Raw genomic sequence first — 22,757 nt, 5'->3', positions numbered from 1 at the left:
TTAAGCGTCTGCCTTCGGCTCAGGTCATGATCCCAGGGTCCTGGGATCGAGTCCCGCATCGGGCTCTCTGCTCCTTGGGAGCCTGCTTCTCCCTCTGCCTCTCTCTCTCTCTCTCTGTCTCTCATGAATAAATAAATAAAATCTTTAAAAAAAAAAAAAAGACTCAATAATATACCCTTGTATGTGTATACCACATTTTGTTTATCCATTCATCTGTTGATGGACATCGGGTTGTTTCCATGTTTTGTCTGTTGGTATTGCTGCTATGAACATGAGTGTACAAGTGATCTGAGTCTTCATTTGCAATTTTTGGGTGGAATACCTAGAGGTGGAGTTAGTAGATCATTTGGTAATTCTGTTTTTTGGTATGATTTTTTGGGAACATTCGAAAGGCTTCCGATTTCTTTATATACTCTCCTACACTTGTTTTCCATTTTTTTATAATAGCCATCATAATGGGTGTGAAGTAGTATCTATGTTTTTGATTTGCATTTCCTTCATCCCACAAATTTTATGTTATATTTTCATTTAGTTCAACATATTTTTTAAATTTCACTTTTCAGACTTCTGTAATTCATGACTTACTTGGAAGTGTATTTAGTTTCTAAGTGTTTGGAGATTTTCCTTTATCTTTCTGTTGCTAATTTCTATTTTGATTACATTATCATCAGAGAACACACTCTGATTCCTTTAAAATTGTTGAGGTTGGTTTTATGGCTCAGGATATGGTTTGTCTTGGTATATGCTTTTGCTGGTTTTGAAAAGTATATTTATTCTGTTGCTATTGGGTGGAGTGTTCTATAAATGTCAGTTAAATCCTGTTGGTTGATGGTGCTGTTGAGTTTTACCATGTCCTTGTTGGTTTTCTGTCCAGTTGTCTTACAGTTGTTGAGAGAGATGTCTTGAAGTCTCCAGTTTTAATTGTAGATATGTCTTATTTTTCCTTTCAGTTCTATTAATTTTTGCTTCACATAATTTATAGTTGTTGTTTAGTACATACACCTTTAAGATTGCTGTGTCTTCTTGTTGGATCATAGCTGTTATCATTAGGTAATGTCCCTTTTTATCTAGTTACTTGTCTTTGCTCTGAGGTCTACTTTATCTGATTTTAATATAGCCACTTCAGAACTCTTTTGATTAATGTATGCATGGTATATCTTTATCCATTCTTCTGTTTTCAACCTCCTTATATTGTCTTATTTGAAGTGAATTTGTACACCATACAGGTAGGTCATACTTTTAAACTCATTCTGCTATTCTCTTATCTTTTAATTGGCGTATGTAGACCATTTACATTTAATGTTACTGTTGTTTTCTTTTTTAATGTTTTATTTATTTATTCATGAGAGTCAGAGAGAGAGAGGCAGAGGCAGAGGCAGAGGCAGAGGAAGAAGCAGGCTCCCCGCCTAGCAGGGAGCCCGATGTGGGACTCGATCCCAGGACTCTGGGATCATGACCTGAGCTGAAGGCAGACGCTTAACCATCTGAGCCACCCAGGCACCCCAATGTTACTATTGTTTTGCTGGGGCTTTAGTCTGCCCTTTTATTTTTTGTTTGTTCTCTCTGTTTTTTTTTTAAATTAATTAATTTATTTGAGAGAGAGTGAGAGCGAGAGAGATCATAAAGGGAGAAGCAGACTCACTGCTAAGCAGGGAGCCTGATGTGGGGCTTGATCCCAGTACCCTGAGATCATGACCTGAGCCAAAGGCAGACGCTTAACTAACTGAGCCACCCAGGTGTCCCTGTTTTTTGTTTTTCTGTTTTCTTTTTCCTATCTTGTGTGAATTATCTGAACATTTTTTAGAATTCCATTTTGATTTATCTACAGTCTTGTTGAGTGCATATCTTTGTACAGCCTTTTTAGTGGTTACATAGGGATTATATTTACATAATTTATCACAAAACTAGTGTTGACTTTTTAACAGTTTGAGTGAAGTCTAGAAATTTTATGTACCCTTCCATCTCTTTACCCTTTATTGTATTATATATAGACCTCCTCAGATACTATCCCAACAGTAAGAAGAAGAAATGCCTTGTTATTACTGAATGAGTAGATGTCCCTGTGTGGTCTCCACTGACACTGTGGAAGTGGGAGGCTCATACCTCCTAGTAGATATGAAAATCCCGGTTATCTACTCTGACTTCTTTTTTTTTTTTTTTTAAGATTTTATTTATTTGACAGAGACAGCAAGAGAGGGAATACAAGCAGGGGGAGTGGGAGAGGGAGAAACAGGCTTCCCACCAAGTAGGGAGCCTGATGCGGGGCTTGATCCCAGGACCCTGGGATCATGACCTGAGCCGGAGGCAGATGCTTAATGACTGAGCCACCCAGGCGTCCTCCTACTCTGACTTCTTTGATTCCATGCTTGGTGGGGAGTGTTGGATGCCTTGTTACAGCTTTGTGAGGGTGAAGTTTGGCTTTCCACTTGGCCTTGCTTGTGTAGATATGGGTGGGTCTACAGTTTTTCATATAGTGTTTGGCTGACGTAGAATGGTTATTGTCTAAAACCTTTCTGTTTTGTTGGGACGCCTGGGTGGCTCAGTCAGTTAGGCGTCTGCCTTTGGCTTGGGTAGCCCCGCATTGGGCTCCCTGCTCAGTGAGGAGCCTGCTTCAATCAATCAATCAATCAATCAATCAATCTCTTCTATTTTGCTGTGCTGCCTAAATAAATAAATAAATAAAAACTCTTCTATTTTGCTGTGCTGCGCCTCTCTTGGTCCTTTGGCTGGGGAGAACAGAATTTTGTTGGGGTTCCCCCCCCAACCCACCCCATGGTGTGTCTGGTTTGTGAGCTTTCCTAGCTCCAAGCATGGAGTATATAAGGCAAAAAGAAATTTTAGCTAACTCCCTGTTGTACCATTTCTTGAGTCCCGAGGTCCCTGCTGATTTGCCTTTTTCTCTACCTTTTTGAGTCTTCTGATGTTTATTTTATATAGACTGTCCAGCATTTATAGTTGTAATTAGTGGGAAGAATAGGGAAAATATGTCTTCTTCCTGGAAGTGGAAGTACGTCCTAGTGACTTTTAACGTTGAACACTTTTTTACGTGCTAACTGGCCATTCCTGTGTCTTCCTTTGTGAATGTCTTGTCAACTTTACCCCCCCATTTGAGAGGGTGGTTTGTCCTGTTATTATTGAGATGTAAGACTTATTTATATATTCTTGTTAAGTATGTTTTGTGAATATTTCCTTTTACTGTGGCCTTCTTAACTATCTTTTGATATGTCAGATTTTTCTCTTATAATTATTTCTGTGTCTAAGAAACCTTTGCCTGCTCCCAAATCATGAAGATGTTCTCCTGTGTTTCCATCTAGCAGTTTTATGGTTTTAGTATTTGTATTTGTGTCCATGATTCATCTCAATTTAAATTTTGTGTATGTTGTAATATAAGGATTGAGATTCATTCCCCCCCAGTATAGATATCCTGTTTTTTCAGCAATTATGGTTGAAGAATATTCTGTTTCCCTATTGAATTGCTTCTTTCCCTGTATTAAGAACAGGGATACTATCATGATGTATAAACTATACATCATGATAGTATATGATATACTTGAGAGAATAGGTAAGATAGAATGCTTATGAGAGAAAAACCAGGAATTGTAGAGCTTGAAGACCCATTTTTAAATTTTGTACTGTCTTTAGTGGCTGTTTCATTTTCAGGAGTTGTTTGAGTTCTTTGAGCACAAATGCCCTTATTTGTAGAACTGAAATATTAACTTTCTCTAATTTACAGGGTTTGGGAGAGGTTTTGAATGAGAAAAACACTCAAGTGAGTGTTTATGATGTGCCAGTCATTATTTTACTTAACTATCTATAAAATGTTGCTTTACCTGTTGGGGGTTGTTCAGTTCAAAGCATCATAGATTAAAGCACCTTCTATTTCGTAACACGTACGTGCAAGTCTCAGTGTTTTTACCCAGTTGACATCTTGAGAAATTGCATGTTCTTATTTTCATTGGTCCACAACTGCACATTTGTTATATAATTCTTCACAGTTTTGCTTAATATTTTTTCTCATGTTAGTAAGAAGTAAGGTATCTTATTAAAATGTATAATTTCAGCTTGGCTAAGGAATTCTGTGAATATTCTATTACTGCTAATAGATACTTTTAATAGACTTTGTGTATTACTTTCCTGTGGCTGCTGGAACAAATTACCACAAACTGTGTGGCTTAAAACAACAGGAATTTATTCTCTCACAGTGCTGGAGTCCAGAGTCTGATATCAGTGGGCAGAAGTCAAGGTTTTGGTGAGGTTACACTCCCTTCAGAGACTCCTTTCAGAATCAGTTCCTTGCCTCGTCCAGATCTGGTGGCTGCTTGAGGCCGTATCAGTTCTGTCTTTAAGGCCAGAATCTTTAAATTTCTCTTTGCTGTGTCTTCATATGGCTTTATCCTCTGTGTGCCCCAAATTCCCTATGTTTCCATATGAGGATATATATGATTGCACTTGCACTTAGGACCCACTCATATAATCCAGGATAATGTCCCCATTTTAAGATCCTTAATCATATCTTCAAATACTCTTTTATTTGTATTTATTTGTTTATTTTGCCATATAAGGTCCATGGGTTGGGATGTGGAGATCTTTGGAGGGCCGTTTTCAGCCTACTACAGACTGGTTATATATTTTTACTAGAATACTTTATTTGTAAGAACAAATAAAGTAAAAGCGCTCCTTATAAACTTAGCAGCGACAATCCCAAAGATACAAAAAAGAAAAAAAGAATCCTTCCAATGAGCATGTTGTCATCGTAAAGTATTCTAAAACTGTTAATTATCATTACTGATTTTATGTGAGGAGAATGGACAAAGTCTAAGCGAGAAGATTAAAGTATTGACCCAAAAGTATAAACAAGTATAAGAAGGCCAACACCGGGGCGCCTAGGTGGCTCAGACGGTTAAGCGTCTGCCTTTGGCTCAGGTCATGATTCCAGGGCCCTGGGATCAAGCCCCACATCGGGCTCCCTGCAGGGAGCCTGCTTCTCCCTCTCCCTCTGCCTGCTGTTTCCCCTGCTTGCACACTCTCTCTCTCTGTCAAAAATAAATAAAATCTTAAAAAAAAAAAAAAATAGAAGGCCAACACCTTGTTTCTTTAGTGCATCTGGCTGAATCGCTCCTGACATTTTAGAAATAACTAGGTTAAAAACATGTATTTTTTAAAAACAATAAATTTCCTTTGCAAGTTTTAAAATTTTTATATCCACCTCTCCCTTTCTACCTACCTCTCATACCCACCCCTCTTTATAAAGGTGCCCCTTACTGAAGCAGTGGACCCAGTGGATTTGGAAGAATACCTCGTTACTCATCCTTTAGCTGTGGATTCTGGGCCTTTAAGAGATTTGATTGAGTTCCCTCCAGATGATATCGAAGTTGTTTATAGTCCCAGGGACTGCAGAACCCTGGTGTCAGCTGTACCTGAAGAAAGGTAAGGCGACATTTACATATTTTTGGTTTAAGTTTAACTATGGAAAGGCTACCTTCCTTGATTCTGTTTAGATCCTATTTCTTGTGGTAGTATTGTTTCCTATTATATGAACAAGAACTGAAGCAACCAAATTCACAAACATCAGTGCTTTCCTTACTAAATTACAAATTTATTTTCTTTTTTAAACTAGTGAAATGGATCCACATGTTAGAGATTGTATAAGAAGTTATACAGAGGACTGGGCAGTCGTGATCAGAAAGTAAGTCATAGGTTTATTATAACATTAAGAAATGCTGAGTAGGATCTATAAATGGATTAAGGTAGATTAATAATAATTATGAGACCTGAACATTCATTTAAAAAAATAGCTGAAGAAACAAAAGAAGAACCTTTTTTATGTAGATATTTTCTCCTTAGGAGTTCTGCAATTACTGTGGCCTACATCACTTAACTTTCTGTATAAAATAATAGGTTTATCAGTAGTATTTCTATATTAGCATAGATCATTAATAACTAATAATATGTAATTATAATAATTTATGGTCTAACTCTTCTGGGAAATCATGGGTAGGTATTGATGAATAATTTGCATTTCTCAAAAAGAATCCAGTTTATTGAAACTTAAATGATTAAGTTAAATTGAATAGCCAGCTTTCCAGATCAAGCTGTTTGAAAGGTCCCCACCCTTTATTAACTAACTAAATATTTATAGGTCCTTGACCAGTATATCGAATCAGGTAAATATTTTTTAAAAATAATGTTTTGTTCTACCACAAAATTTCTTTTCTTTCTTTTTTTTTTTTTAAGATTTTATTCATTTGAGACACAGATAAAGAGAGAGAGAGAGCATGAGCAGGGGGAGGGGCAGAGGGAGAGGGAGAAGCAGGCTCCCCGCTGAGCCAGGAGCCCAATATGGGACTCGATCCCAGGACCCTGGGATCATGACCTGAGCCGAAGGCAGACACTTAACCATCTGAGCCACCCAGGCGCCCCACAAAATTTATTTATTTATTTATTTATTTATTTTAAAGATTTTATTTATTTATTTGAGAGAGAGAGTGAGAGAGAGAAAGAGCACAAGAGGGGGGAGAGGGAGAAGCAGACTCCCTGCTGAGCAGGTAGCCTGATGCGGGACTCGATCCCGGGACTCCAGGATCATGACCTGAGCCGAAGGCAGTCGCTTAACCAACTGAGCCACCCAGGCGCCCCCAAAATTTATTTTTCTAATGGATGGTGTTTGAGATATCAAATCAGGTTAAGAAAAAAAAGTTAAGTTTCCTTTGCTAATTTTAATTTGCATAATGAAGAGTCTTCATCCTGAAAATTCTTAGCCTTATTTTATTTTTCTAAAGGAAAAATAAATGTCCGAGGTAGGGGAGAATTCTGTTATGACATAGTTTTCAGAAACTGAAGTTATCTGTGCTAAATTGTACTTGCAATGGTCTTGTATCCTTGGCTTATTGTTTTGCCCCTATGGTTGCTGTCTTATTTCACTGGGTTTAATATTGTGCTAAGCATCACTTGGGGATACTGCTGACATGCTTTTTAGTTTTAGTGTGACCTAATAAAAGCACAGTCTGCTACCCTTTATAAAGAAGAGCTGTTTTTATGAACTTACCACTTTGATAAGTATTCCAATAGGTAGATTTTAGACATTACTGAAGAAAACTGTCCCTCTGTCGGATAACTCAGAAGTCTTTATCTCTATACATGTATGTTGGAAACTTCTAATTAGAAATCTTAATATAAAGAGATTAGTTGTAAAACATTAATCTCAGAATCATGGAGTCTGCTACTTAACTCTCATTATGGGGTTGCTGACCTTGGTTTAGGCAAGAGGGTAAGGTAGTTAATATTTTTGGGTACTTACTGTGTATTGAGCATTTTATTGGGCACTTGACACTCATCTCAGTTCCATCTTAAGGTTCCAACAGATGACATAGCTCAGGCTCAGAGTAGTTAAGTAATGTCTTTGAGGTCCCACAGCCAGAAAGTGGGATAGCCTGGATTAGAACCTAGGGACATCGGGTTCTAATGCTTAAATTTTTTCTGTTACGTCAGATATTATTTTGTTTATTATGTGTAGTAGTAAATGAGAAAAGGGGCACTTTTGTTGGGCTACAGGTTTTAAAGTATCCCTGGAAGATAGAAGATAGGGTGCAATTGGAACATAAGAGAAAACCACAGTACAAAATAATCTAAAGAGAAGATATATGTATAAACCTCAGTAGGGTTGTAAGCTCAGAAGTAGTAAATTCAGGCAATGGAAGGGGGACCTGGGGTACTGTTGGACATTTGGTTACTTTGACCCCTGTACCATGTTTGCACAGGAGTGCCTGCAGAGAGATCTATGTCTTTTTTTAGAGCAGTGATTTTGGGGGCTTGAGCTGATAATATAGTGCTCAGGGTGGGCATGCCTTGGAAGAAGAAGGAGCCTCTCATACCCAGAAGAGTGGATACTGGCAGATTCTGCCTGACAGCATGATTGCCTCTTCTCTACAACCGCCAGATACGGGCTGAGCTGAACAGATACAGTGTTTTCAGGCGGATATGGGCTTACAGATTTAAAAATGAGCACATAATCCAGAATTGACAACTATTTGATGAAAACCAGCATGCTTCAAAGAGAATTATCAATCTCTAAATAACGGAACAATTTAAAGTTGGAAGTAGTTAGAATACAGATCAAAACCCGTAAGTATAATTAATATCCTCAAGGATATATGAAAGGATATGGTAGACATATGAAAATCAATGAGTTATCTTTGGAAATTAATATTTTATTCAGTGAAAAAATATTAAAAACTCAGCAGATGGGCTTAATGGCGGAGTGGACGTGACTGAGGAGTGGAATACTATACCATAAGATGAAACCACACCATTCGTCTATAATTCAGCACAGAAGCATAAAGGGACAGAAAGTACTTCATTTATTTATTCATTCAACAAATACTTACTCAGAATCTGTTATGTGCCAGGCGCTATGCTAAGCAGTGATGATATGGCAGTCAACAATTCCCTGCCCTCATGGAGCTTACTTTCTAGTTGGGGATGAGGGCAATGGACAATAAACAAACACAGATAAATATTAATAGGTATGGTGGAGGTAACTCTTATGGAAAAAAAAAAAAAGTAGGGTGAGAAGGATAGGGAGAGCCAAGAAGAGTGGCTAAATTTCCTACTTTGTAAACTAATCAGAAGAGACTTAACTGATAAGGTGAATTTGAGCAAAGACCCGAAGGAAGTAAGGGAGTGAGCCCTCTGGATATCTGGCGGAAGATATTATTAGGCAGAGGGAAGAATAGCACATGCAAACGCTGCATACTGGAAGCATGCTAGGAATATTCAAGGAATAGCAAAGAGGTCAGTGTGGCCGGAATAGAATAAATGAGGGACAGAGCCGAGATATGAGGTCCTAGCAATGGTGGTCTGTGTGTGGGGTTGGATAGAGAGCCTTATGGCAACCAGCTAGAGGTCAGAGTGATAATTTAGAAGAATATTGATCATGAATCATGTCATTCTTCTCAGTTCTTGTGAATTTTATACTGTCAATATTTTAGGACATAAAGGAGGTAGAATGCAACACATTTCTGGTTTATTAGAGCAGCTTAGACAAGCAACTTTACAAATTAAGGAACTTAAAGCATTTTATGAAAGATTAAAGCATCTGTTTTTGAATAAAACCTTTCATGTTACTGTATTGAGTATCTTTTTTTTAGTTCTTTCAAAGAAAAATGCTTTCTTTTATTTTGTGATTATACTGGGATATGAACATCATGTAGCTGCTATTTTAATATCTTTAGCAACAAGACACAATATGAATGATTCATATCACGTGTGATTCTTTACTGTTTCATAAATTCACTAGTGGCAAGAACCATATCATCCTCTGGTAATCATAATTGTTTTTGCTCCAATTAAAATTTTCCCCAGTTTGACTATATGAGGTATGGAACAGTAATTGCTCTTTGATCTTAGTGTCTGCTTAATGCTCTTGGATATTGGGTTGTTAGGAAAGAAGGTTACATTAGTTTAAGAGTTATTCTAAGTCTAATATATATATTATGTAGCAATACATGTTAACTAATAGATGTATACAATGGTGTAGATCTTGCAGTTTTTCCTTTTAAGAGTCTGCAGCTTTAGCTTGTTTCAGATCGTTTATACGTAATGACATATAGGAACTTTATTTGGCTATTTGAAATTTTGAGATTCAATGCTTTATATTTTTCTGCCTTTTAAAAATTTACATTGTTATGAATGCAGTATATATTTTCTACTCTCTCATTTTGTTCTTTAGCCTGGCTTCCCATCCTTTCTTTTTACTGCAAAGAAAAAATATTATCTGAATTGGAAGTACAACTTAAGTTATATATACATGGTTGTCGTGGAAAGAAGACTATGATTTACTTTTGGAATGTCCTAATCTGCTCTCTATTTGGAGTAAAGGAACTTTGAACGGAAGTCTTCTTAAACTTCTGGTTAAATGTTTAACATAATCAAAACTGCTGGAATGTATCCTTATTAATGTAAAGAAATAATACAGAGAACAGTTGGCTTGTTACATAATGATGAAAATGAAAAATTTCCAAAACTGACATTTACTTAACTATTTTATTTTGAATAGGTATCATAAACTGGGAACAGGATTTAATCCTAATACATTAGATAAACAGAAAGAAAGGCAAAAAGGTTTGCCAAAACAGGTCTTTGAATCCGATGAAGCTCCAGATGGCAACAACTACCAGGATGAGCAAGTAATACCTTTATTTTTAAATGTCTAAAAGAAATTATTTTAAAGTAGTTTATTTTTTTATTTCTTTATTAAATAAATATATTTATGTTTAATGTTTTGCATGACAGGATGATCTTAAAAGACGTTCAATGTCAATAGATGATACTCCAAGGGGTAGCTGGGCATGCAGTATTTTTGACTTGAAAAATTCACTTCCTGATGCTTTGCTTCCCAACTTGCTTGATCGCACTCCCAATGAAGAAATAGACCGTCAGAATGATGACCAAAGGAAATCGAACCGCCACAAGGAACTCTTTGGTCTGCATCCGTCACCAGATGAGGTATCGATATTTAGATATAAAGAAGTAGATGATTATTAAAATAAGTATTTTGGGAGTATTGTATATAGTATAATAATATAGGGAATAAAACTTAACTGAAACATAGGTATAATTTTTAGTAAATGAAATACACTTTTTGAGTGAATATATTTAATATATAACCAAGTGTAACTTCTATGAGTTGAGCACACTTAGGATCTAATGACTTCTGTTTGAGCGTAAATCGGTCCTTGTTTTCTGTACTCAGCTGTGAAGACTCAAAAGTATTAGATTAATAAAATAAGTACTTAAAAAATTATAAAGAGTTGAAATATGGTAAGAATGTTCATTTTAACGCTGCTTGTCAATTTGTAGGAGGAGCCAATAGAACGACTTAGTGTTCCTGATGTGCCCAAAGAGCACTTTGGTCAGAGACTTCTTGTAAAATGTTTATCACTCAAGTAAGTATTTGTTTATTGTATAACTTTTATTTTTCAAAAAATATTTTGAGTATTAGTATGACAAAATCCTAGTAGATTTTATGCTTGTATTTGTGTCCATTTGAGAAGTATTGTTCTTCTGTACATAATTTCATTTATTTATTTATTTATGTAAAAAGATTTTATTTATTTATTTTGACAGAGAGAGAGAGAGAGAGAGACAGCGAGAGAGGGAACACAAGCAGGGGGAATGGGAGAGGGAGAAGCAGGCTTCCCGCAGAGCAGGGAGCCTGATGTGGGGCTTGATCCCAGGACCCTGGGATCATGACCCGAGCCGAAGGCAGACGCTTAATGACTGAGCCACCCAGGCACCCCTATTCATTTATTTTTTTAAAAGATTTAATTTATTTATTTGACAGAGAAAGACACAGCGAGAGAGGGAACACAGCAGGGGGAGTGTCAGAGGGAGAGGGAGAAGCAGGCTTCCCACTGAGCAGGGAGCCCGCTGCGGGGCTCGATCCCAGGACCCTGGGATCATGACCTGAGCCAAAGGCAGATGCTTAATGACTGAGCCACCCTGGCCCCCCTATACATAATTTTAAATGCCCCTAAGCATTAAAACTGTTGTATGAAGCTGAGCTTAAGAGCATTTTTGGCTCACAGGTGGAGATGACTCTTTGTCACAGCTATATATAAAACTTGAAAGCATTTCCTTTTTTTTTTTTTTTTTTTTTTTAAGATTTTATTTGTTTATTTGTCAGAGAGAGAGAGAGCACAAGCAGGGGGAGTGGCAGGCAGAGGGAGAGGGAGAAGCAGGCTCTCCACTGAGCAAGGAGCCCGACGTGGGGCTTGATCCCAGGGTCCTGGGATCATGACCTCAGCCTAAGGCAGACGCTTAACCGACTGAGCCACCCAGGTGCCCCGAAAGGCATTTCCTAAGTATCTCGTGTTTACCAGATGCTGTACTTGGCTTGGGGAATATAAAGGCAAAGTAGCTTTTCCCTTAAGAGATGATTATACATTTGTTACATAGTAGGCTTTGTGTTTTTTTTTTTAAGATTTTTAAGTATATATTTCTTTATGTAAAAAGTTAAATGGCTTCTGATCTAACATCATCAAAGTGATTTGAAGTTAATTACTAGTTCTGACTAAAGATAAAGGAAGTTTCAATCCATAGAACTTTCTAAAAGCAGCAACTCATAGGGATAGACCACTTCTGTGTCTGGATAACTTGGACATTTTCCTTCCTTTGAAAGTTAAGGTATTACATATTTAGTTAGATTTATCTAGACACCTGTTAGTGCTTTAGTGCATTGAGTCTTTTGAATATCAGGACAGCTAATATCAGTTATTATGATATAATTTCTGTATAAAATTCACCCTTTTAAAAGTCAGTGGTTTACTTATTTCTTATTAAAATTTTAATTCTAGTATAGTTAACAAATGGCATTGTATTATTTTCGGGTGTACAATATAGTGATTCAGTAATTCTGTGTATTACTCAGTGCTCATCATGGTAAGTGTACTCTTAATCCCCTTCACCTATTTCACCCATCCGCCAACCCACCACCCCTCTGGTAACTATCAGTTTGTTCTCTACAGTTAAGTCTGTTTTTTGGTTTGTGTCTTTTTGTTGTTGTTGTTTGTTTTGTTTTTTAAATTCCACATATAATTGAAGTCGTTTGGTTTTTGTCTTTCACTGAGTTATTTCACTTAGCATTATATTCTCTCTGTTTCTTTTCTTGCTCACTTCTTTTTTTGGGTAAAGATTTATTTATTTGAGAGAGAGAGAGAGAGAGCATGCATGAGTTGGGGGAGGGGCAGAGGGCGAGAGAGAGAGAAAAATCTCAAGCGGACTCTGCACTGAGCATGGAGCCCAGCTTGTGCTTGATCTCATGACCCTGAGGTCATGACCTGAGCCGAAATCATGAGTTGATTGCATAACCAGCTGAGCCACTCAGGCTCCCCTTTTGTTCACATCTCTCATGATTTTCTGGCTTTCTTTAGTGATATACTTGGATTCCTTTCTCTTTATTTTTTGCATATCTATTACTGGTTTTTAATGTGTGGTTACAGTTAAGTTTGTGTATAACATCTTATGCATAAGCAGTCCATATTAAGTTGATGGTTACTTAAGTTTGAATCCATTCTTTAGTCCCCCCCACCCCCAGATTTTAGGTATATGGTATCATACTTTACATCTTTTTATTTTGTGAATCTCTTGCCTGACTTTTACAGATGTACTTAATTTTACTGTTTTTGTGCTTCCTTCTTTTCTTACTCCTGCTTATGGTCTTTCCTTTCCACTCTAAGCATCACCCTTAACATTTCTTGTAGGGCTAGTTTAGTGGTCATGAATTCTTTTAACTTTTGTTTGTCTGGGAACCTCTTTACTCTCATTCTATTCTGAATGATAGCCTTGCTGGATAAAATATTCTTGGCTGCAGGTTTTTTTCTTTTAGCACTTTGAATATATCATGCTACTCACTTCTGGCCTGCAAAGTTTCTGCTAAAAAATCAGCTGATAGTCTTATGGGTTTTTTCTTGTATGTAACTGTTTTTTTTTCTCTTGCTGCTTTTAAAATTCTCTGTCAGTACCTTTTCCATTTTAATTACTCTGTGTCTTGGTGTGGACCTCCTGCGGTTGGTTTTCTTGGTGCTTCTCTGTGCCTCCTTGATTTAGATTTCTGTTTCCTTCCCCACGTTTGGGAAGGTTTCAGCTATTATTTCTTTGAATACATTTTCTGCCCCCTTTCCTTTCTCTTCTCCTTCTGGGATCCCTATGATGCGAATGTTACTATGCTTGATGGTGTCACTGAGTTCTGTAAATTTCTTTTCATTTTTTATTATTTTTTTTCCTCTCTTTTATTCAGCTTGATTGCTTTCCATTACTCTGTTCTCCAGGTCACTGATCCCTTCTTCTGCTTCCTCTAGTCTACTATTTATCCCATCTAGTGTATTTTTAAGTTCAGTTACTGAGTTCTTTGTCTTTGATTCATTTTTTTTTTTTTTTATGTTTTCTCTCTCTTTGTTGTGTCTCACTGAGGTCCTCCCCTCTTTTCTCGAGTCCCATGAATATCTTTATGACCATTACTTTAAATTCTCTATTGGATGTATTACTTATCTCATTTTTGTTTAGTTCTCTTGCTGTGATTTTGTCCTGATTATTTCATTTGGTACATATTCCTGTGTCTCATTTTGTCTAACTCTTTGTATCTATGTCTGTGTTAGGAACGTCAGCTACGTCTCCTACTCTTGAAAGTAGTGGCTTAAGAAGAAGAGGTCCTGTAGTGCCCTGCAGTGCATTGTCTCCTGTTCACCAGAACCCAGTGATTCAGGAGGTCTCCTATATGTGATGCATGTGTCCTGCTGTCATGGCTGAGCTGCTTTTGCCCTCAGTCCAGTTATCTGCAATGGCTCTCTTTGCCTGTTGTGGGCAGGGTTCGGTCCCTGTGTTATTAGTCGGATGGTCTGAGGCTGCCTTGGGCTTAAGCTAAGTAAGACCAGGCATTTGCCAGAGATGTAGTAGCACTGAACTGCAGGGCACTTTCCCTGTGTTGTCTCCCGAGAAACTTTCCTTGGTGGTTGAGGCCTGCAGTCAGATCAGCTGTCTGCCCCTAGCCCACTGCTTGGGCACAGTGGGATTGATGTGTGTGGTTATCTTTCCCTTTCCCTAGGGTAGGAGTTACTTTGGAGTGGTCCTGGCCCCTGTTGGGGCTGCTTGCACACTGCCAGGCTTATGGCATTGCTTTGGATGGTTTCTGGTCAAGGGCATATTGCAGAGGGCAGGTCTGCAGGAGAATGAAGAGGCACGGTGTGCTGTTAGCAAGTTAGGTGGACAGTTGGAGCTGTGCTGGTTCCTGTAGGTATCTAGGCTGGGGGGTGGAGAGGGAAATGGCACCCACTAGCTTCTTTGTTCCTGGAGAGGTCTTTCAATGATCCCTGTTCCTCCGGCACATGCTCTGAGATTAGTAAACAAATTTCCTTTCTGTATACACCAGAAATTTTTCTTTTCCTTTTTTTTTAAAGGTTATTTTTAAATTTATTTTTGAAGATTTTATTTATTTGAGAGAGCAAGCGAGAAAGAGAGCATGAGCGGGAGGGAGGGGCAGAGGGAGAGGGAGAAACAGACTCCCTGCTGAGCAGGGAGCCCGATGCGGGGCTCCATCCCAGAACACTGGGATCATGATCTGAGCTGAAGGCAGACGCTTAACCAGCTGAGCCACCCAGGCGCCCCATACACCAGAAATTTTTCAAACTGCTCCATCTATGCTGTAAAATCTGAGGGTCTGGGGCGCCTGGGTGTAGCAGTAAGTTAAGCAACCGACTCTTGGTTTCGGCTCAGGTCTTGATCTCAGGGTCATGGGATCAAGCCCTGAGTCCAGCTCTGCACTCCGGGCGGAATCTGCTTAAGTTTTTTTCTCCCTTTCCCTCTGTGCCCCCTCACCCCCCATGCATGCATGCTTTCTCTCTCAAATAAATAAATAAATAAATAAATAAATAAATCTATGTTAAAAGAGAAAAATCTAAAGGACTGTTTGTTGTGCTGTTTCTTTAAAGGCGGGGACTCAGTTTCCTTTTATCTTCCTGGCTCTCCCAAAGCCTAACTGCTGATTTTTAAAGTCCAGGTGTTAAACCCCACTGATGGTAAGAACTGGTGAAATTTGGCCCTTCTGATTTTCAAAGCCAAATGGGGATTCGTCTTACCCCTGCAGGTTCCCGGTGCCTGTTCTGATGGTCTGTTTTTTCCTCCACTTTCTGTGCCTATTGTTTTCCTCCCTCCTGCAGACCCATTTAGCTCCTGACCTCGTCTCTGCCCTTCCTACATTCTTTATGTGGCCTCTTCTCTACGTTTAGCTGTGGAGAGTCTGTTCTGCCAGTCTTTGGGTTGTTTTCTGGTTTATTTACACTTATATGGGTGTTATCTAGTTGTATCTGTGGGAAGAGGTAAAGCTTAGGGTCTTCCTACTCCATCATCTTCCCCAGAAGGCTTAAGTCAGTGGTTTTTAGTATATTCCAAGTTGTATAACATTACTGTGACTAATTCTGGAACATAGTCTTCACCCCAGAGAGAAACTCCATACCTGTAGTAGTCTACTCAGACTGCCATAACAAAATACCCTAGACTGGGTGGTGTAAACAGCAGAAATTTATTTTCTTACAGTTCTGGAGACTGGAAGTTGAGGATCAAGGTGTTGGTAGGAGTGGTTTCTGATGAGGCCTCTCTTTCTGGCTTGCAGATGGCCACCTTCTTGTTGTACGCTCACATAGCCTTTCCTTGTTCCCGCATGAAGAGAGAGAGGTCTCTGGGGTCTCTTTCTCTTTTTATAAAGACACTACTCTTTTTGTCTTAGGGTCTCAGTTTTATGGTCTCATTTAACCTTAGTTATCTACTTAAAGTTCTATCTCTAAATGTCACATTGGGGATTAGGACTGCAACATATAAATTTTCAGGGGACAAAATTCAGTTCATAAAAGTACCCTTAGTGGTCACTCCCTATTCTTTCAGCTCTTGACAACCACTAATTTGCTTTAGGTTTCTTTAAGTTTCCCTATTCTGTATAATTCATGAAATGGAATTATATAATATGTGGTCCTTGTGTCTGGCTTCTTCCACATAGCATAATGTTTTCAAGGTTTATGTTGTATATATCAATACTTTGTTCTTTGATATGGCTAATAATATTATACTGTGAATACAGCTCATTTTGTTTATCCATTTATCAGTTGATGAGCATGTGTTGTTTCCACTTTTTAAAAAATAACAGCTTTATTGAAATATAATCACATATTATGCAGTTCACCCAAAGTAGAGCCAGGATAGTTCACCAGTGGATTCACCCAGGATTCAATTCAGTAGGTTTTAGTATATTCACAGATTTGTGCAATATCAACAGTTTTAGAACATTTTCATCATCCCAAAAAGAAATCCCATATCCATTACTTTTCACTTTTTTCCCCAAGTCTTCCACCGTCGGCAACCACTGATCTGTCTTCTGCTATATAGATTTGTTTATTCTGATCATTTCCCAGTAATGGAGTAATACAATATGTGTTTCTTTTTGTGGCTTCTTTCACTTAGTATAATGTTTTCAAGGTGTATCTATGTTGTGGCATGTATCAGTACTTGATTTCTTTTTGTGGCTGAGTGATATTTCATTGGATGGATACACAATATTTTGTTTATCCATTCATCAGTTGATGACCATTTGGGTTGTTTCCACTGTTTTAGCAGTACAAGCATATGTTTTCATTTCTCTTGGGTATATACCTATGATTAGAATTGTGGTTGATTTGGTGGGGCGCCTGGGTGGCTCAGTCGTTAAGCATCTGCCTTCGACTCAGGTCATGATCCCAGGGTCCTGGGATCGAGTCCCACATCGGGCTCCCTGCTTGGCGGGAAGCCTGCTTCTCCCTCTCCCACTCCCCCTGCTTGTGTTCCTGCTCTCGCTGTCTCACTCTGTGTCAAATAAATAAATAAAATATTAAAAAAAAAAAAAAGAATTGTGGTTGATTTGGTAACTCCATGTTTAAATTTTGGAGGAATTGCCTGTTTCCCAAAGCAGCTGCACAATTTTACATTTCCACTAGCAAATACAGGGCTTCTAACTTGTCTACATTCTTGCCAACACTTTTTATTATCTATTTTTTGTTGAGAGTGGATGTGAGGCATCTCATTGTGTTTTGTTTTGTTTTTTAAAGATTTTATTTATTTATTTGACAGAGAGAGACACAGCAAGAGCAGGAACACAAGCAGGGGGAGTGGGAGAGGGAGAAGCAGGCTTCCCGCCGAGCAGGGAGCCCAGTGTGGGGCTTGATCCCAGGACCCTGGGATCATGACCTGACCCAAAGGCAGACGCTTAACGAGTGAGCCACCCAGGTGCCCCGTGTGTGTGTGTGTTTTTTTAAGATTTTATTTATTTGACAGAGAGACAGCGAGAGAGGGAACACAAGCAGTGGGAGTGGGAGAGGGAGAAGCAGGCTCCCTGCTGAGCAGGGAGCCCAGTGCAGGGCTCAATCCCAGAACCCTGGGATCATGACCTGAGCCAAAGGCAGACGTTTAACCTACTGAGCCACCCAGGTGCCCCTCATTTTGGTTTTATACTTACGATCTTACTGACTAATAAAGTTTTAAATTTATTATTTCTCCCTTAAAGAAATAAAATATAGAATGGATTTTCACATCATTTTGCATTCTTTAGTTTTAGTTTGGTCAGCTTTTGTTGAAAATTCTGGACCTAGAATTATATATATATGATTTCTCTATCATAAGAAAAATCCAGGTTTAAAGTAAGGAAGAACTTAGTCACATTGTGATTTCAGAAAGGGTCAGAAATGATAGTTTTATTTTTGTTATCAATTACAGAAACTGATACATTTATGAAAATAAGTTTTCTTACATTTTGTTTTCCAAGAATAACCTTCCCTTTATCCTGCATGAGAAAATTGTTTCTAATATTAAGAAGACTGTGAGTCAGCAATAAAGTGGTCTAGACATTCAAGGAAACCCTACCCAGGCATGGTTAGCTGTTACAAAACTAAGAATTTCTTGGGAGCCTAGAAATGCTAAGAAATCTTTCCATAGGGGTAAGCACTCTATAGCGAATTTTTACATTGGGGCTGTTTCCCAACCCTGTTTTAATGGACTCTATAAGAGAAAGAGCTTGCACTCAAACAGGTGGAACAGACTCTTGTATTAAGTGCCTAACAGCAGATTTTGTACAAGTAGTATTCTAGGTGGTAGGGATATTTATCTGTTATGACTTTGGCTCTAGCAGGGAAAATCTTAGATATGAAACAGGAAAAAAACCCCAAAAGAGTAACTGCTCTTGAGTTCATAACCATAAGCTTATGTACTATCTGTGTGGTTCAGAAAACTCCAAGGCAACAATGTAATTCCAGATTTGTAGTGATATAATTATCAGACAAAATTGACCATAAGTCATGATAGAGGGTCAATACATGTTGATAAAATGTTCAAAACTGTATTATGAAAATTGTATGAAAGCAAACGTGTTAAAATACACCCCACTAAAATCTCTTCTTAACAGTTTAATATCTGATGCATCCTCTAGCCAAGGACAGTATATTAAATGAATTTTTGGAACTAGGACGTGGAATGGGAGCTTGCTCCATCCATTCCCCACATTGAATGGTATTGTATTGCTTCCACAAACAGTGCGCCCTCTCGGAGGAAAAAAAAAAAACAAACACCCCACTAAAAGAAAAAAAAGCCTAAAAGAAATAAGCCAATATTTTGTTAGTTGTGTTTTTTCATAGGCCTCTGAATGATTAAAAATTGCTTTTTTTTTGGATATTTCAGAATTCTCAGCACTTCAAATAAATGAGCACTTATAGTGGAAAAGAAAAAAACCTTTTTGCAGCTTAGTAGCCACTGAGTATCTAATGCTCAAATAGTATTATTTTTTCTTTTTTAATTTTTTTAAAAAGATTTTATTTATTTGAGAGGGAAAGAGAGAGGAGAGAGAGAGAGCACAAGTGCACAAGAGCAGGGGGAGGGAGAAGCAGACTCCCTGCTGAGCAGGGAGCCCGATGCGGGGCTCAATCCCGGGACCAGGGATCATGACCTGAGCCGAAGGCAGACACCCAACTGACTGAGCCACCCAGGTGCCCCTCAAATAGTATTTCTTGACAAACTCAAGCATGCATATGTTTGGTTGCACGGGAGTAATATGGTATGCTTTTTTTGAATTTTCTGTCTCAAATTATATGCTGAATATATGAGGAGTATACATTGAAAAAGAAAAGATAAAAAAGAAAAAAGCAACCACCATGGCAGTCCTTTGTATAATGGAAGAGCCTTTGAAACATTAAAAAAAAAAAAAAATCAAATTATGTATCTCATTTAAAAAATTCTTGTCATGCGTTAGGAGGAGCCTTTCTTAATGTGAAACACACTGGTTTTTTCCACAGGATTTCCTGCCTTTGTTCATCAATACTAACAATATGGATCTTTAAATACTGTTTCCAAACTATCATAAAAAAAGTTATTATACATGAATTTTATGGTGCTAAATTACAAAATGGGATTTTAATTTTCTCAGTAAGGAATGAACATTTCTCTTACCTTTGGTCCATTTTTGCTTATTTTTATCTGAATTTAAAATTTATACGAAAATGCAAAGGGCCAAATGGAGGCAGGGCAGTTTTGAAGCACTTTATGAAATAAACTAGGTATCAAGACTTAATACAAAGCTACATAATTAAGACAGTGTTGCATGTACACATAATTCAATAAACCATCCAATGGAATAGAGCTAGATATAGACCTATATGTTCATGGATTTTTGATTTACTATTAAAATGGTACGACAGTAGTCTCCCTCTTATCCATGGATCCAGTTACCAGTGGTCAGTTGCTGTCCAGAAGCAGATGATGATCCTTCTGATGTATTGTCAAAAGGTCAATAGTAGCCTAACCCTACGTGGAAGCCTGTGTCATTCCCTTCACTTTATCTCATACATAGGCATTTTATCCTCTCATATCATCGTAAAGAAAAGCAGGGTGAGTATAGTACAATAAGACATTTTGAGAGAGAGAGAGAGAGACCACATTCACAAATCTTTTATTACAGTATGTTCTATTTTTTTATTAGTTATTGTTGTTAATCTTTTACTGTGCCTAAAGTATAAAGTAAGCCTTATCACTGGTTGTATATATATTGGAAAAAAACATAGTATATATAATTTTCAGTACTGTCCACAAGATTTCAGGTATCCATGGGGGTCTTGGAACATTTTTTGCAGATAAGGGGAGACAACTGTATAGACAGTGGGGAAAGGTAATCTTTTCGATAAATTGGCAGGACAGTTGGATATCTGTTTCTCTCTGTTTCTCTTTCTTTCTCTGTCATACAGAGGGGGCAGATATTTTCAATACATTCATTTGACAAAGTGTCCATATACAGAATTCATAAAGAAGTATAAATTAATGAGGAAAATGGCAAATATGAAATAGAAAAATGGTCCAAAAGAGGATACCTATGTGGTCATAAATATATGAAAAGATGCATATTAAAAGTCCAGTGTGATACCACATACCCCCTGGAGTCATAGAGTCCGAGAGAGTGACAGTAACAGGTGTTACAGAGGTTGCAGAGTAGGCTTTGTAGAGTTTGAGCTGTGTAGACGGTATTACCAAAATCCTTATTCTTTTGGTTTCTGGGTTGAGTCCTGCTAAAAGAGGCATCAGCAGAAGTCAGAGGGTAGAAGAGTGTGAAATCAGGGGTATTTATTTCCTTTACTCATTCCCTGTTAGGTCATGTTGATTGGTTGCCTCCTTCTCCCAAGGCCACTGTTTCTGTGAAAGGCCCTTATATATCTTTTCTTTCTAAATTTTGGTTTACCACTTCCAAGGTCTCCTTTAGGTCAAGGTTTGGTAGTGACTCCCTGCTATTGTTGTCCCCAGAGAATTGTACTCTCTGTAGTTATTCTTCCTAAATCTTGTCCAATCTTTGTGAATCACCCACCCTTCATTAAACTCTTAACCCAATGCGAGTATGTTATCTCCTGCAAGGACTTTGATAATACTCTTAGGATAAAAAAAATGAGCAGTGTAGAACAGGGTTTTTTTTAACCTTGGCACTATTGACTTTTTTGTCTGGATAATTCTTTTTTGTCAGGGGCTCTCCTATACAATGCAGAATGTTTAGCCACAGCCCTAGCCTCTATTCACGAAATACCAGTAATACTCCTGCAGTAATGATAATTTAAAATGTCTCCAGATAGGGGCGCCTGGGTGGCTCAGTTGTTAAGCATCTGCCTTCGGCTCAGGTCATGATCCCAGGGTCCTGGGATCGAGCCCCACATCGGGCTCCCTGCTCCGCGGGAAGGCTGCTTCTCCCTCTCCCACTCCCCCTGCTTGTGTTCCCTCTCTCACTGTTTCTCTCTCTGCCAAATAAATAAATAAATAATTAAAATCTTTAAAAAATAAAAAAATAATAAAATGTCTCCAGACATTGCCAAATGTCCCCTTGGGGGAAAATTGTCCTTTGTTGAGAACCACTGCTCTAGAGTTTTAGTTAACCTAATGTTACATATCATGTTTGATGTATGTAAATCATTGTTCTGGGAAGTGAAATTAGACATCTCAATTTAAGCATACAGTTCTAAAATACACTTTGGCATATTCATATAATGAAAATTACTATGCCAGCATTAAAAATCATGGTTAGATTAATATTTATGACAGGGAGATATATCCATAAAATAATAAGTTGAAAAAGCAGACTACTAAGTGTACAATGTTTTAAAAAAAATCCATTCACCAAGTGCATTTATACATAGACAAAAGTCTAGATGGATAGGCCCTGAAACTTTTAATTTTGGTTCTCTCCATGTGGTGGAATTTTGTATGCTCCCATTTTCCTGTGAATTTTTTTACGTGGTTTCTTAGTTTTTTTTACATTGAAAATACAGGATTATGTAGAGGAGGTAATGGTTGATTTAGACTGAAAGATATACATGGAAAAGTGTTTCAGAAAGAAGGGGTAGCATAGATGTAGAAAGGTTAAACTCCTTTTTTTTTTTTCTTCTTAAAGGTTTGAAATTGAAATTGAACCCATTTTTGCAAGTTTGGCTTTATATGATGTCAAGGAAAAGAAAAAGGTAAGAGTATATTGTTTGAACATCTTTTGTCATAATCCTTGGTTTCAGAAACATGTTTTAATTTTTTTTTTTAAGATTTTATTTATTTGACAGAGAGAGACACAGCGAGAGAGGGAATATAAGCAGGGGGAGTGGGAGAGGGAGAAGCAGACTCCCTGCTGAGCAGGGAGCCCGATGCGGGGCTCAGTCCCAGGACCCTGGGATCAT

The 22,757-nt window shown here is 37.9% G+C and overlaps 1 protein-coding gene and 1 pseudogene across 13 annotated transcripts in view; both read left to right on the top strand.

Moving 5' to 3' along the window:
* Positions 1-22,757, top strand: part of DOCK7 (dedicator of cytokinesis 7) — a 210,485-nt gene that overhangs the window by 30,108 nt on the left and 157,620 nt on the right. For all 13 annotated transcript variants that reach the window (XM_081816976.1, XM_031027711.2, XM_006732893.3 and 10 more), the window contains exons 3-8: positions 5,252-5,427; positions 5,618-5,686; positions 10,055-10,184; positions 10,291-10,503; positions 10,858-10,943; positions 22,484-22,550. In XM_081816976.1, the coding sequence (XP_081673102.1) occupies positions 5,252-5,427; positions 5,618-5,686; positions 10,055-10,184; positions 10,291-10,503; positions 10,858-10,943; positions 22,484-22,550 (741 nt within the window). The remainder of the gene's footprint in view (positions 1-5,251; positions 5,428-5,617; positions 5,687-10,054; positions 10,185-10,290; positions 10,504-10,857; positions 10,944-22,483; positions 22,551-22,757) is intronic.
* On the top strand, positions 18,944-19,111 carry LOC115940792 (U2 spliceosomal RNA; annotated as a pseudogene).

Source organism: Leptonychotes weddellii, chromosome 4 (genome assembly GCF_054177405.1).
Source record: "Leptonychotes weddellii isolate Sample4059 chromosome 4, ASM5417740v2, whole genome shotgun sequence".
Lineage (NCBI taxonomy): Eukaryota > Metazoa > Chordata > Mammalia > Carnivora > Phocidae > Leptonychotes > Leptonychotes weddellii.
The sequence above is the reverse complement of the archived record's forward strand: the minus strand, read 5'-3'. Positions and strand labels throughout refer to the sequence as shown.